General features: G+C 40.5%; 4 protein-coding genes across 4 annotated transcripts; all 4 read left to right on the plus strand.

Moving 5' to 3' along the window:
• Positions 1–326: 326 nt before the first annotated feature.
• Positions 327–5,542, plus strand: LOC116917533 (mucin-2). Its single transcript, XM_045169272.1, has 18 exons — positions 327–350; positions 430–679; positions 767–936; positions 1,015–1,084; positions 1,242–1,292; positions 1,359–1,411; positions 1,639–2,091; positions 2,177–2,216; positions 2,318–2,490; positions 3,142–3,229; positions 3,326–3,390; positions 3,475–3,718; positions 3,790–3,950; positions 4,050–4,128; positions 4,466–4,557; positions 4,649–4,724; positions 4,849–5,198; positions 5,277–5,542. Exons 1-18 carry the CDS (start codon positions 327–329, stop codon positions 5,373–5,375), a joined length of 2,538 nt encoding a protein of 845 aa, XP_045025207.1. The 3' UTR covers positions 5,376–5,542.
• Positions 5,543–6,321: 779 nt separating this feature from the next.
• Positions 6,322–8,722, plus strand: LOC116917534 (probable endochitinase). Its single transcript, XM_032923041.2, has 12 exons — positions 6,322–6,678; positions 6,813–6,859; positions 6,942–7,185; positions 7,253–7,368; positions 7,441–7,516; positions 7,598–7,749; positions 7,850–7,923; positions 7,988–8,035; positions 8,099–8,223; positions 8,355–8,427; positions 8,490–8,520; positions 8,616–8,722. Exons 1-7 carry the CDS (start codon positions 6,630–6,632, stop codon positions 7,895–7,897), a joined length of 732 nt encoding a protein of 243 aa, XP_032778932.2. The 5' UTR covers positions 6,322–6,629; the 3' UTR covers positions 7,898–7,923; positions 7,988–8,035; positions 8,099–8,223; positions 8,355–8,427; positions 8,490–8,520; positions 8,616–8,722.
• A 608-nt stretch (positions 8,723–9,330) lies between these two features.
• LOC116917529 (cell wall protein DAN4) lies at positions 9,331–11,416 on the plus strand. Its single transcript, XM_032923033.2, has 8 exons — positions 9,331–9,525; positions 9,591–9,658; positions 9,736–9,840; positions 9,936–10,005; positions 10,079–10,123; positions 10,348–10,400; positions 10,464–10,536; positions 10,637–11,416. The coding sequence occupies exons 1-8, from the start codon at positions 9,480–9,482 to the stop codon at positions 11,278–11,280; spliced, it is 1,104 nt and encodes a 367-aa protein (XP_032778924.2). The 5' UTR covers positions 9,331–9,479; the 3' UTR covers positions 11,281–11,416.
• Positions 11,417–13,279: 1,863 nt separating this feature from the next.
• LOC123466455 (probable endochitinase) lies at positions 13,280–14,922 on the plus strand. The gene is made up of 6 exons (XM_045169050.1): positions 13,280–13,436; positions 13,505–13,735; positions 13,831–13,988; positions 14,065–14,140; positions 14,250–14,470; positions 14,569–14,922. The coding sequence occupies exons 1-6, from the start codon at positions 13,391–13,393 to the stop codon at positions 14,650–14,652; spliced, it is 816 nt and encodes a 271-aa protein (XP_045024985.1). The 5' UTR covers positions 13,280–13,390; the 3' UTR covers positions 14,653–14,922.
• The last annotated feature ends 951 nt before the right edge of the window (positions 14,923–15,873 follow it).

A 15,873-nucleotide genomic window follows, 5' to 3' on the forward strand; every position in this document is an offset into this window, starting at 1 on the left:
AGGTGGCTGACAGTTTGAGAAATGCAGAACATTCCCTTTTATTAGCCTTACAACAAGTTCATCGGAGATCCAAGTTTACTTTGACAGAAACAAAACTCGAACGTTTATAATGAAGTATTTTCCATCGCTGTTCATTGGAGTCGTGCTCTTAGGCAAGCATTTAACGCTGAGTCTCGTCTTTAAGCTAGACACAGAACTCAAAAGAAAATTGTTGACTAATACTACCTTCGTGTCAATCTTACTGTTATAGCACTTCTTCAAGCCGAGACTGTGATCGCTGCGGCAAGGTCAAGGCAGGTGTCACTTCTTAGCAAGGTAAAACGAAAATGGAGTATTACACAGCTAATGGTGTAAGCCATACCACAATATGACAACCTCAAAGTGTGTGTTCCTCAAATTCCTATTTTTTTAATTCTCTATTTTAAAAAGGGCTTGCGTCTATACGGCGACTCACGAGGTGCAGGTGACATTGAAATAGGACCTGATCCGACCTTCATATGCCCACCCAACACTCCCGTTGCTCCTCATCCGGAAAAGTGCGAATTGTACTACACCTGCTATCCTGGATATCCTGTCACTCTTTGGCAATGCTATTCAGACTACTTGTTTGACCTTACCTACTCGGGTTGCAATTATCCTATAGAGGTTGACTGCGGAGTACGAAATCGTCCTGTTACGAGTGAGTTTTAGTTCCATGTTAATTGTTTTGCTGTACTTTAATTGATGACTTATAATTTTTCCTTTTTTTTAAAATATATTACCGAAGATGCACCGACGACCGTTACGACCCCGAAAACCACAACCGCCCCATCGAGCAACACTGTGCCACCCAACCAACCGACTTTCAATTGCCCAACTCCTGACGGATTCTTTGCCATTCCCAACACATGCACAGGGGATTATTATGTGTGCGTCAGTGGATCTCCATACGTATCGGTATGTTACGAAACAAAGCTATAAAGCCAAATTTGATAGTGTTTTTTAAAAAGAGTTTCATTGATTGAACTTTGACAGACTTGTCCAAATGGCAACATTTTTGATCCCGCAACAAAAATCTGTACACCGCCTGCAAATGCCACTTGCAGTAAGTCATAAGAAAATTAGTCGTTCTCTTTCTTCTGCCAAATTCCTATTCGATTAGCTTAAAGAATAAAAGAAATTAATTAGTATTCAACCATTGATTAAGCATCAACCAGTGGACATGAATCATTTTTTTGTTGTTGCTTTTTTTTACCTTTCAGCGAAACCTGTGTTCACCTGCCCTACTCCTGATGGTTTTTTCCCAATCCCAGGTAAATTTCCTGTTATTTATTTTCTAAAGTCAGTGTTATATAAATCCCTATTCAATTATCCTAAAGGTGCCTGCAGCAACTCGTATTATGTTTGTGTCGGGAATGTGCCGCATATACAGGTATCATAATAGAACTAGCTGATTGGTAAAAATGTTAAAAATCAACTTAATTATTAATCGAAAACCCGCTGTGTCCAGAATTGTCCGGGAACTACCATTTTTGATCCGATAACAAGAACATGCGTGCCGTCAGCGAACGCTACTTGTACAGGTAACAACCTAATGGCAGCCATGCATCGCTGCTTTAAAATTTGGGACAAATGTTTGTATGTGCTTTTCTTGTTCAGTTTCCCCGAGCACAACAGCAATGCCTACTAACAAAACCCATTACAACAACGTCAACAACAACACCGTCAACAACAACGACATCTACGACCACGACGCCAACAACCACGACCCCCACAACTACGACCCCCACAACCACGACGCCAACAACCACGACGCCAACAACCACGACGCCAACAACCACGACCCCAACAACCACGACCCCAACAACCACGACCCCAACAACCACGACACCAACAACCACGACACCAACAACAACAACACCAACCACTACGACGCCAACAACAACGACACCAACCACTACCACGCCAACAACCACTACAACGACACCCACAACACGCCCGACAACAGTGGGACCATTCACCTGCCAGACGTCGCATGGCTATTTCCCTGTTCCAGGTGTCGTATGTAGTGCACAGTACTATATGTGCTCCAACTATTACGCATATCTTATGGTAAGATTTTCCGAATATCATTTTTCATCGTATCTGATTCAAATTCGGCTATAAACAAGCGTTAATTTTCACATTAACTCTCAAGGACTGTGCTGTGCCTACTGTTTACAACCCGACCATCCAGAGTAAGTGCAATCATCAAGACAGATTTCCTTTGGTGTCACTTATTTCCGAAAAATACTTGCATTAATGACTCTATCTTTTCTTATTCAATATTTTCTTACAGCTTGTGATTGGAGTTATAACGTAGCGGGCTGCCAAAACAATACGGATGGCTTTCAAGTCCTGGAAAAAGGCACATCTAAGTCATCACTTCGCGTCACTTCGCTGTTGTGCAATGTCGAGAGAAGCAGATTTCAAGCTTCAACAATGGCCCATTTTAAACACTTACAATTCTATTAATCTAAAAATATTATAGCCTGGTAGTATAAAATGGAAGAATTACTTTATACATTCTGTCCAGAATATCGCGCTCATAAACATTGCAACATTTATTTAACATTAGACCGTCGACAGCTCCCCACATCTTCCAAACTGATTTAAGGTGCAAGCGCTTACTGAATCGCACTTGCTTGCATCATCCGGTTGATGTTGTCAAAATGTAACGTCTCATTATCACACGGTCAACACTTGTCTAAGCACTTAATCTGATGGAAATGTTGTGTTACACTAGTTGACCCTGACATGGTATTTACATAATCTCGTATGTTCTAAAAAGTACAATGCGGAAAAACCGACCATATATCAAAAGCACAACTTCTTTCTAAACGGCTCAAACTCGGTATTTTACAACGTCACATCGTATGCAGAATAGGGCTGAGGCATAGTGCGCATTCAATGACCCAACCGAATAAGAAGCCGAAAGGTGGACTCATTTTCGATTAGAGCAACGTTTGTCTGTCATTCGTTAAATAACAAAAGTGACGTAAAGTGTTTTTTGAACAACCTCTTCGATAACCGAATGCTCTTTTTGACGGGCTCAGACGCAAGCCGTTATCGCTTAAAATTCCGTGATAAGCTCTTGAAAATCAGCTGTGAATTCATTATTGGCATTTCACGTTTTTCTGTGTTACTACGTGCACACAGAGATTTGTCATGAAGACATTTCCGTCGCTTCTCTTTGGATTCTTGTTATTAGGCAAGCATTAATCAACTTTTTAAAGTCAAGTTGGTAAACATTTTTATCTCTTTGCAACGCCTTGATTCAAACAAATCTTGTGATGGATTTCAATAGCTTTTTGCCAACCGGACTATGTGTCCAGCGCGACGATCTCAAAGCTGCCGGCCTTTTTGAGCAAGGTCATAAACAAAATTACTACAAGTGTTGCAAAATAGAGTGTTTCCTAATCGTGTTTTATTTTTTTTTTATTTTCCATTAAAAAGAAATGGGATCCATACTCCCGAGGTGCAGGCGATATTGAAATAGGACCTGATCCGACATTCCAATGCCCACCCAACACTCCCGTTGCTCCTCATCCTGAAAGATGCGAACTGTACTACACCTGCTATGCTGGATATCCTGTCACTCTTTGGCAATGCTATTCGGACTACTTGTTTGACCTGCGCTATTCCGGCTGCAACTTCCCTTACGATACGGACTGTGGCGACAGACTGCGTCCCGGTCAGAGTAAGTTTAGATTGAAGATACATTTTGAGATTTTACAGTTGCTCTATCATTTGTTTAATGTGATTGTTTAGCCCCACAAACGACGACTAGCACAACAACGACTACGAAACCCACCCCTGAACCGAATGTTCCGGCTTTTACTTGTCCTAGCGATGGAGGTTTTTATCCAATTGATTCCGACGGATGCTATCGACATTATTACGCCTGCGTCCAGGGAGTGGCTTACGTTATGGTAAGTTTTCAGATTGTTGTCAATTATTTTTTTTTTTTTTAGAAGAAGAAAGTATAATAATAATTATTAATTCTACATGTCATGTTTGTTGGGCTATAGCTTTGCCCACTTGATGATTTATTCGATCCAGTCACGTTTACGTGCGAACCACCAAACGATGTCTCTTGTCAGGAACCGGGTGAGTCTTAAACTATTCACTTTTGTACACCTTTTCTCTCCCTCCCTTTATAATTTCTATTTTGAAAAATAATCTCATCCCATCCCAATGCCGTGGTACGAATTTTGTGGCGCGGCTTTTCCTTTCAGCAATTTCAATATTCATAAGACAATACCCATTCCCAGGAGAAAGGTGCACCTTTCTTTACTTTTCGTTTCTAATTAGAGATGCAACCTTGCTAAACCTTGTTTATCAACCCCGTCCCCTCTTTCCTAATTTGAATAGAATTCTCTAAAACCTGTCCCCTAGAGAAAAGATTTTTGCTGAAAAACATAAAACAAAACGTTTTTGCGTTTAGCATTCACGTGTGAGGAGGATGGGTTCTTCCCTGTTGAAGGTCAATGTACTGGAGTATATTTTATTTGCGCCTCTGGCGTAGCCTACGAATCGGTGAGTTGCCATTTTTGTGTGTATTTCTTTATAGACATTCCGTTCAATTTACTTTTGATTTTCTTCTAATAAAAAAAAATTTATTCAAAAGCTTTGTCCTAACAACGGAATATTTGATCCGGATAAACTCATTTGCTCCACCGCCGACCAGGTGTCTTGTTCACAAGGTAGGAATTATTTCAAACTGACTCTGCAATGAATTGAAGAGCATAGACTATGCCATAGTATGGGACATGACATTCAAAGTTTGAGATCATTCAATGGCTGTTCTTTTGTGAATCTCATACGTAGGTTCGGCTAGCACAACAACCACGGTGACAACTACAACCACAACTCCCACAACAACACCAACAACAACCCCTACCACAACACCTACAACAACCCCTACCACAACACCTACAACAACCCCTACCACAACACCTACAACAACCCCTACAACAACCCCTACTACTACAACCCCCACAACAACCTCTACTACTACAACACCAACAACGACAACTCCTACTACAACATCAACCACAACGCCAACAACAACAACTCCAAGCGGTGAATTTGATTGCCCTCCTAGAGATGGCAAATATCCCGATCCGTCCAATTGCCACGGATATTACGTTTGCATTTCTGAAGTCGCTTTTCCTTCGGTAAGTTTCATCTTGGAGAATCATAATTTTCGTGGGGCAATTCAGTTAATTAATGCGTCTCATTCTTCTTTCATATAGAACTGCCCTGAAAATGGATGCTTTGATGCTGCGTCGCAACTGTGCACGCAGAATTGCTCGGGATGCACCCGTTTCTTTCCCGCTTTCGTCTATAATTAATCGATTCGATAATGTTTCGAAAAACGATGGCCATTGAAATCACGGAACTCCAAAGACCAGTTTTTGAATAGCTCATTTTCACGTTGAAGAAAACTCAACTTTAATTAATCTAAGCTACGAAATCAAATGTTATGACAACGGCAAAATAAACGCTATATGTAAACGCATTGAACTGTTTGCTTTCCTTCGGCAAAGAGGACTTATTGACTACCCGCTTTCCTTCTTATTGTATCTATTTAGCTGAATATCAAAGATAATCAAACATTTTTCACATCTCAAAGGTTTCTAACCCCGTGATTAGAAGCTTTTAGGGTTTTTTTTCTCCCCACTTGATTTGTGACGCGGACGGCAAACATGACGTAATAGTTTAATTTGTTTTGGGTCAAACGAATTTTTCATCGGATAATGATGGTACTGCGTACATCTTGCCATGTAACCACCGATTGATAATGACAACCTGAGCCAATTTAACACGCGGCTTACCTATTTCGTCTTCTCAGTAGCAATTGTGGCAACGGTTGATGTCCTATACGCAAAATGGATTCCATTTTAAACATCAGTTTCTTTCTTTCTTTCCAATCGCGGAAACGCTTTCGCATTCTGAGTTTAACATTATCCTTTTCTCGCCGTGCACATACAAATCATGTTGATGACACGATGTGCAGTTCTCAGGAAAGCAATTGTTTATTTCAGGCTGTATCAAACAGTAAGCGCCGATCACATGAATTGTTTTAATGGCATTACCGTTTTTCTTTTTTAATTTATTTACTTTAGTACACGACCAAGTCATTCCCAGTCTTTGAAATGGAATTTTTTCTTGCGATCTGTGATCTTAAAGAGTTTTTGCATCGTCCAGCGCAAAGCCATTTTTATTCGAGGAAATTGCATCGTTGCATTGAAATGCCACACTGTGACTGAACCGCCTAGCATTAGATTAAATAAGTAGGTCGGCACTGACTTCAGCTCCACCAATTCGTCAGGTATAAGCCAACTGATTTTTAATGACAGAAAACGCTGATATTGCAAGCGGCATATACGCTGAGAATGAGGCCTTTGACGCATGCACAGTAGCATTCGTTTTGTTTAGAGATAATGATGTCGATAAAACAGTCGAAAACGAATCCCCTTCTCCGTCTGCGTTACGAGTGTCAGTCACCATTGAGTTGGGACTGTTGAAAGCCGTCGGGAATTTTCGAAACAACTGTTCGTGTTGATTGCATTGTTTACAAGATCATCTGGTTCCTGTAAGAAGAAATGAAAGCTCTAAAAACTGTGGCGTTTGTTTTCTTCGTCGTTTTCCAAGGTAAGCCAAATGAGAAATTCCTTAAGGTATTCGATCCGTGTCGATTGTATTTCCAACGTTACTTATCGCTGTTAAATAAAATGAAGTTGACTGAGAAAAAAAAACGGGTTTTTTTCTGTTTAAATCAATTACAGTTCTGCCTCGTCCCTCTGCAACTTTCGGGGTATTGAACCATGACAAGGTAAACTCTTCTCTATAAGTTCACCATGTCATTTGAAATGCGCAATAATTCAAGATAATTTGTTTCTGTTTATTCTTTTAAGAACTTGAAATTGTATTCGCGAGGCGAGGGCGATATTGAAATTGGACCTGATCCGACTTTCCAATGCCCACCAAACACTCCCGTTGCTCCTCATCCTGAAAGATGCGAACTGTACTACACCTGCTATGCTGGATATCCTGTCACGCTTTGGCAATGCTATTCAGACTACTTGTTTGACCTGCGCTTTTCCGGCTGTAATTTCCCATACGATACCGATTGTGGCAACAGACTGCAGCCCAATTCTAGTGAGTTGATTGCTCATCAAATTCAGTCTTCAATTTGTTTATTAACTTGAGCTTTATCCACTAAAAGCGAGCGTGGCAACTACCAGGAGCCCAGTATTCTCCTGTCCGGAGAATGGATACTATCCAGTATCAGCGTGCAGTGATCAATATTACTTGTGTGTTAACGGAGATGTTTATCCCCAGGTGAAAAACAAAATTATGTAAATCCGTCAAAATGATTTGAAGGTCATTTTTGAAACCATTCGATCGGTACAGGTTTGCCCAGACGGCAGCGTTTTCGATCCTGACCTCTTGTACTGTGTTTTCCCCGATCAAGTACCAGCGTGCGGAGGTAGGGACACCTTTTGTTTTAAATTTTTCCTTTCTTACATTTCTGTTAATTCATTTTCTTTTTGTCCTTGGGCGATTGCAGTGACAACCTCTGAAAGCATTAGCACAACTACAATTGAGTCGCATTCGTCTACTACCCCGACACCCATCAGATGCGAAGCTGACGGATTCTACGCTTTTGAACCATGTCTCACGGTGTATTACGCCTGCGTTGATGGAGTTGCTTATTTCCAAGTAAAAGCGATTGAACTATTGATGCTAATTTTGCAATGTTGCATCCAATCGATTTCAAACGCAAAATCCATGGCTGATATTGTTGTGTATCGTTTTAAAGGAATGTCCAAACGGCTGGATTTTCGTCGAGGCCGGAGTCAAAATGTAAACGACCAGAGGAGACGGATTGCATCGGTAAGACACGCATTACAATGTTTTTGGTTTGTTTTCGTGTTCTGTTCACGTGTTTTGTTCAAAGATTCGACAACGACGACTCCTGCAACAACTACCACCGTTAACAACTGCGGTAAGGAATACGAACACGAATGGACATCAGTCGATTATTAATGGTAATATTTGCTTCGTTAAGATGTAACTACTGTGGCACCTTCCGAATTCGTTTGCCCGGACAACGAGACTAATTTTTATCCCATCTACCCCGGCGCATGTTCGGCAAACTATTACACGTGTTACCTAGGGGTGGCGTATCCGCAGGTATGTAACACACCATTTGTGTGTTCTTACGATGCAAATTATCAAAATACATTACGATCGATATCTACGATGAATAAAGAACAATCCGTTTTGATGTCTATTGAAAATTTTTAATTTTATTCAATATGCAGGAATGCCAGCAAGGATACATTTTTGATGGACCAACAGGCGCGTGTGTGCCTCTTCAAGATGCCGGTTGCACCCGTAAGTTTATCGTTCATTTATTCCTCTATACTTACACATTCATTGTTTCTTTCTTATTTCAGCATGTCCCAATTTCATCTAATGTTTTGGGAGGTGAGTTTTCCTTCTATTCGATTTAATTCTTTAGTTGTTATCAACGCAATTTTGATTATTTTTCGGCCACTGATTATTGAACGACTAAACCATAGATGTCACTGGAAAGGTTAAGCGCAAATCAAGAATTAAAACGTTCAACCAAATGTCAACGCAATTGTTTCTCTTTTATCAATAAAAAAATAAATAATAATTTCCTCGTGCTATTGGGAACATTTGTTTTTCTTTTTAAACGTTCGGCAGCTGTCCCCTATCCAACGGACAAACATGTCGTTGGAAATTTCGACGTTTGAAGTGAACTCTATAGATAAATAGTTTGACGTGTTGTTCCATTGTGAAGGTTAGACAAACATATTTAGGCTGATCGGGAAATAAAGGTACAAGGGAGTTACCCCGAATCGCTTGTACGTCAACATACATGACGCAAGCTTTTAACTTGTAGTCTTACAGTTTGACTTTCGGTCTGTCATCGGTCTAAACAGCCCTGCCTTTATAGATAAGAACATTTTGACAAACAGTCAGATGTTATTTGAAATGACAGCTATACGTTCTGCTAATGGATTGAATGATAGCTAATGTCGCGATAGCTCAGGTATGAATGCGTTACAACAGAATACGTGGACGCACGAAACATCGGAATGTCAAACGCATCACTTTTGTTAGGTAAATATAATAAACGTACTAAATTCTAAAAGTATTTTGCTGTTGGCAGTTGTAATGCATACTTATCTTTAAGAAAGGAAATTGCATGAATCAATTACAGTGACATTTATACCTGCCGTCTATAAGACTGTAACGATGAAAGCTTATTGAGTGGGCCGGAATCTATTACTGACGATATTATTTTACATCAGGCATACAAAATCCGTGTGTTACATGGTTTAGGTGGACAGTTTGTTTATTTTACTACAACAATTGCCATCGCTTAACCGTCAGCCAAGTTAGAATCGTTAGCCTCAATGGGTTCGCTAGTACCTCTTATGTTAATTGTCTGTTGCCTTCAAGGTAATAATTTTTTTAATAGTTTCTCTTCGCAGACGACCTACGGAATACTTTCCTTTTTTCTCTAGTGGGTCTGGGCGCTGTAACTGATCATATTTTCAAGGAGAAATGGGGAAAACAAGTTGCTGAAACAGCTGTAAGTGAGGGTAGTGTAGCCGAGTTTAGCAAGTCTATATAATGAAATTTAAATATTTCCATTTTTTGGCTGCATAGCAAGAACGGAGTTTTACTTGTCCTGGAGCTGATGGTAACTACGCATCTCCTCAACAGTGCGTCGCAAATTACTATCAATGTCGGGAAGGAATAGCTTACCCTCAGGTATCTAAAATCTCTATAAATCTGTTGAAAGATTTGCCAATGAATCAAAATTTTTCGTTTAATTCTGCATTTTATTCACATTTTTGCAAATTTAGACGTGTCCACCAGGCAACGTCTTCGATCCCGTCACTTCTGTTTGCACACCTTTCACTCAGGCTTCATGCAGTATACAATACCTCATTTTCACCCTTTGATTGATAACTCAATTAACATTTGTTTCGAAACATTTGTAATGCAGATCAGGAACTGGACTGCTCTTCAGACGGATTATTTCCATACCCTGGTAAGACAGTGAAAGCAATTCAAAGCCGAATGTATAGACTCTAGTGCATTGTAGGCCAAGAGCTTGCCAACTAAACAATGTTTTAATTTAATTTTAATAATTTTAATAATTTTAATTTAATTTAATTTAATATTGAATTGCCAACTAGGTGGCATGAGCTATTTGTTTTTGATTCATCTTGACTTGTAGACATAATACAATCAAAATTTACGTGGCGGTTCTAGGTGCCTGTACGAATTTGTACTACGTTTGCAGTGCTGGCGAGTCTTACGTTCGGGTATGTACATCGTAAAGTCTATTGACTACTAATGTAAACACATTTGTTGGTTGTATTTCAAAGTATTGTCCAGTCGGCTACGCTTTTGATCCTGTAACTTTGAGATGCGTGGCAGTAGAGGACGCGTCGTGTACAGGTAAGCACAAGAATGGCTACAAACAACTAGAACATAGTTCAGTTACATTGTCTAGCTGAGCGGGTTGTTTATTACATCGTTTATGTCTTTTGTTCGATAGCGGCTTCATCGACAACAACGACTTCAACTACTCCAAGCACCGTTCCAACAACACCTACATCAACGGAGCCAGCGACAACCGCCAGTAGCTCTACAACAACAACAGCTCCCGCAACGAGCAAAACTTCAACTCCAATCACAACTGCCGATCCTACTTCAACCACAGTCCAAACCACAACTCCAAAGACGTCTACCACGACAGTACCTTCGACAATTCCGCCATCAACGGAGTCGACGACCTCAACAACAACATCCATTCCCACAACGGTGTCAACCATAGCAGCAACTACACGGACAACGGCACCAACAACTCCAGCGACTACATCGACAACTTCTTCCTCTACTTCGGCCGCAGTCCAAACAACAGCAAAGACGATTCCGACGACAACTCAACCGGCTACTTCAACGACCATTCCTACAACAAGTCCAACCACAATCCCAACAAGCATCCCAACAACACCTCCAACAACGACGATGCTTACAACAACGAAGCCTACGACAACGTCATCTATCCCACCAACTACACCTCGAACTACAGTTATCAACAACACGGCCAACTTCATCGTCTACTACACCACCAACTACTTCTTCAACTACACGATCAACAATTCCTTCAACTACGCGATCAACTACAATATCAACTAGAGCATCAACTACACGACCAACTTCATCCCCAACTACGCCGTCAACGGCACCATCAACTACGCGGTCAACTACACCATCAACCGCAACCCCAACTACACCACCAACTGCTCCTTCCACTACGCGATCAACTACACCACAAAGTACACCCCCAACTACACCACCAACTCCCCCATCAACTACATTATCAACTTCCCCATCAACTACACCACCAACTCCCCCATCAACTACAGTATCAACTACACGACCCACTTCTTCCTCTACTACACCACCAACTACTCCTTCAACTGCGCGATCAACTACACCACCAACCACACCACCAACCACACCCCCAACCACACCCCCAACTACAAGATCAACTACTCCATCAACTACTCCATCAACTACTCCATCAACTACTCCATCAACTACACCACCAACTACACCACCAACTGCATCGCCAACTACTACTCCTACAGCTGAATTTGCCTGTTCACAAACTGGAAACTATCCCTATCCAGGAAACTGCTCCCTCTATTACGTTTGTGGGGGCGGCGTCTACATAGTTGCTGTAAGTATGTTTCTTTTGAAATTTCAACAACACTTTCTGAATCGTTGCATTCTATTTTCGCTCTTTAAAGGTGTGTCCAGAAGGCCAAGTGTTCAATCCATCCATCGAATATTGCCAAAATGCTTCCAACGTGCCTGGTTGCGAGGATTGGCCAATGTAAATACGCTCTCACTCTAGTACACCGTTCATCCTATGAACCCCGTAGCTGTTCGAATTCATTAGTCTACTTAGCAGTTACTTCGCCCTTTTCTTCTATACGATAACAAATAACATCCCTTTTACGATATCCCCTGACATTTAACGACCGACGTGTTGTTTGATTGTCCGAAAGGATATTACGATCATCCCATGTAAGAAGTTGACTGTTATTCGTCGGGAAATAAGACAAATAAAAAAATTGCCTCAAATTGTTTGCTTATAGCATTTCTTTGTGACAGCGAAAATGGCGTCCTGGTTGTAAGATTTCATCAGACTCCATAGATCTCTTTGACCACCATCGATAACAGCTTATCAAGAGCCTGGTGCAAAGTTTTGATTGTATATATATAAACAATATCGATATAAAGTTTCGCCTTGGCCTACTGGAATTTATTTTTTACCTCGCCGGACTATAATGAGACGATTCAACATGAAGACCGTATAAACTGTAACAGTGTATAAGAATATAGTGTGTTAACATTTAGAAAAACATTTTCTGATTGCCAGTTTTTTTTAGACCTATCAAGACAAAACGTAAAGCGATTTCAAGGTTTTATATCACAACTATATACATAAGGCCTACCTGCCCACAAGATATGACTTAGCTAAAGACGCGTCGATACTGCCTCTTTATCCGGTATGACGAAAAGCATGAATCATTCATAATATACTGATATGCTGCACAAGGATGTAATAGCGACGTAACCTATTTGTTATACTTTAGAATTCATACCTTTTATGATAATTTCATAAGTTGATTTCCTTGGCTATACATAAACCGTAACCAAAATCCATTTAAAGTTCATTGAACTAGATTTTTTGCTACCAGTTTTCTTGTTAGCTTACTGTCTCAACAGCCTCACCAAAAGAGCAATGAAAAGGGCAATTCGATCCTCTGTAGCTCATTAAAAATATCTCAAACTAAAACAAGTGAATAACAGGATGCGCGTGTCATGTAACCTTCATTTTCAGAAATAAATAAAAAAAAGATTACGGACTTTTGCGGCTAATCCAAGCCAGTCTTAAAATTCTCTCTAATATCCATTTGTTACGGCGATGACGCAGTGATCGACCTTTACGTGTGCAACCTTCTCTGACAGACGGCGTTTGCGTAAAAGAGAACGAGAAAGTGACACAATAACAACGTTGGCAAACGACTAATTCCATTAAATCCTTTTTACTGCTTGATGACGAGTGTCTACTAAGCTCAGAGTCTCCATGGGTGGGAAATAAAACATTTTCATTGATAAGACCGGATATTGTGGGTTGTATAAAAGAAGTACACAACGTCGTGATAGAAACTAATTGTGGAGAGTAATTGGCATTTGAAGGAACGCTGAACTTGGTTCGCAAAACCGTAACAAGATGAACAGACTGTCCTCCATGTTTTTGGCTTTTGCCATTTTTCAATGTAAGTTGTAATGGTTAACTGTAAGTTCGTCGTAGTTTTTTTATAAATGGTTTGATTAATCTGTACAGGCTCGTTCGTCTTCAGTGCTGCTGACATCAATTTAGGTGTTAGCGATTTCAAATGCCCAACAGGCCACAGCATCTACCCTCATCCTCAGCGGTGCGAACTTTACTACACCTGTTACAACACAGAACCCACTTACCTGTGGCAATGTAGATCCAACTTGCTATTTGACCTCGTCTACGACGGCTGCAACTGGCCGGAACAAACGTACTGCGGAAATCGTACTCGACCCGGTGGTAAATACTGTTTTACCTTTTTTGTTTGCTTCTTTCGGTTTCTGCGTATCAAGAAATGAATAGGGTTATGTAATGATGTATTTGACGATGCCCAGATACGGCCACAAGCATTCAGCCTGTGCCTACAGCATCAACAGCTATTCATTCTAGCCTGAGGCCTTTTACGTGCCCCGATGATGGATTTTATCCGGAGTACACGGACCGTTGCAGTTCCCATTTCTACACTTGTCTCGACGGTCAAGCTTTTTCTACTGTAAGTCATCTTAAACACAGTCTGTTTAAAATATTCTTATTTGCGTATTACATTTTAATGTAATCAACTTCTATAGTATTGCCCATCTTACGGAGTCTTCGAGCCAGTCAATAGACGATGCGTTTCACCAAACGCTCTGGCGTGCAAAAGTGGTACGTGATTTGCACCACATCATTTTATCCCTTCGTGTCCCGATAGTAACTGTCGACCAATGATTTTTAATTCCGATATTTTGGAAATGTTTTCTTCTCTTGTTCACAGCGTCGTCAACAACTAGAAAAACAACATTTCCAACGCTTGAACTCACGTCGGCATCCGCGACCAAAACTGATGCTCCTGTCACAGTAACAGTTCCGCCAACAACAATGATCCCCAAAACAACTCAAGGAGGTTCATTTGTCTGCCCTGGAAACGGAACTTACCCGGACCCAGCTCAATGTTCAAATTACTACGTGTGTGACAACGGCACCGCCTTCCTTTTCGTACGTATTAGCCTATATACGCAACTCACGCTCACGAATTATTTTATAGAATTATATAGTTAATCAACGGGCGTTCAATTTCCAAATTTTATCGACAGGCTTGTCCGACTGGCCTTGTCTTCAATCCAGCTGGTAGCGTTTGCGATTGGCCCAGCAACGTCCCCGGCTGCAATGCTAAATAAATGACGACGCCATTTTTCTAATAAGAAGTTTTTCCACCACTGATGCAAAACAATCAAACTTTGTTTTGATCCGCTTATTATGTGTGTCCTCAATATAAACATTTTAAATGCAATTATGATGTTAATTTTTAGCATTATCCAATTGGTTTGTTATACAACTGGTATATTGTGAACGTAGCTTAATATGATGCCTATGTTTCACAGTTGCTTTTATTTCTATATGAGTAGGTATGTCATGTGATATTACGAATAAAATGATGAAAGTCCTAACGACACGTGTGCGTAGCGTGCCTCACGAGGCTAGTGATGAAATCTTATAGGCTACATCATGTACAGTAAATGTGTGATTCCATCACATGGAAACCAATAAGAATGCTGTGCTTGTGAAGCAAGTTACTTGTCTGCACAAATAAGCCTGTAGAGATGGCTTAAGAAAAATCCAGATGATAATTTAGATACAGAAGGATTTAGTTATTTGCTTGTTTTTTTGTTTCTTTCTTTTTCTATTCATTTTCCTTTATTTTATCTGACCACGGTGGATCTTTGATTTGAATCCGACGCGTGCCTTTTTGCCAAGGGATGGGTGACGTAACACGGAAAATGTGGACGTGGGTTGAGACATCAACTGTTTCTATTACCTCACCCTTCCCTTTGCAAATTTCTAGAGAAAAACAAAATTTGGGTTTTGCAACCCTTTTGGAAGGTGTCAATGTGGTTCTCTAAACTTATTCAGCTCTAACTTATTAGAAACGTTTAGTCTGCCACATCGGCAAAAAGATGCGTGTTGGTTCGTGTGTTTTTACTTTGTAATCTCGACTGCGCGATGACTTGGGAAATCCTAACGATGTTGCCAATAATAGGCTCGATTTTTTCCAAAAGTTTGACGTGAAGACAAACATGCCAAGACTAGTCCGTTTAGAATTTTGTCCGTCGGACAGATAGCAAACAAACAGCTTCAATATTTGAGTTTTGATGCGTGCCTAATGAAAATGCCAATGGACTCTCGACTTTTGATTTTCATGGGGCAATTTCTCGAGAACGTGATGGATTGAACGGTAACTATGAGGGAAACCAAATCTGGGCTTAGTTATAGTTGTCAAGGTTGTTTAATGCCGAACAATAGCGACATGAGTTATGTATCGGGTCGTGTTCAGCTCACGGTGAATAAGCTTTTATTAAGATGACGACGAGGAAAACTCTTCTTCCTATTTGCTATAGTTT

The sequence above is a fragment of the Daphnia magna genome, linkage group LG2, assembly GCF_020631705.1.
Source record: "Daphnia magna isolate NIES linkage group LG2, ASM2063170v1.1, whole genome shotgun sequence".
Classification (NCBI taxonomy): domain Eukaryota; kingdom Metazoa; phylum Arthropoda; class Branchiopoda; order Diplostraca; family Daphniidae; genus Daphnia; species Daphnia magna.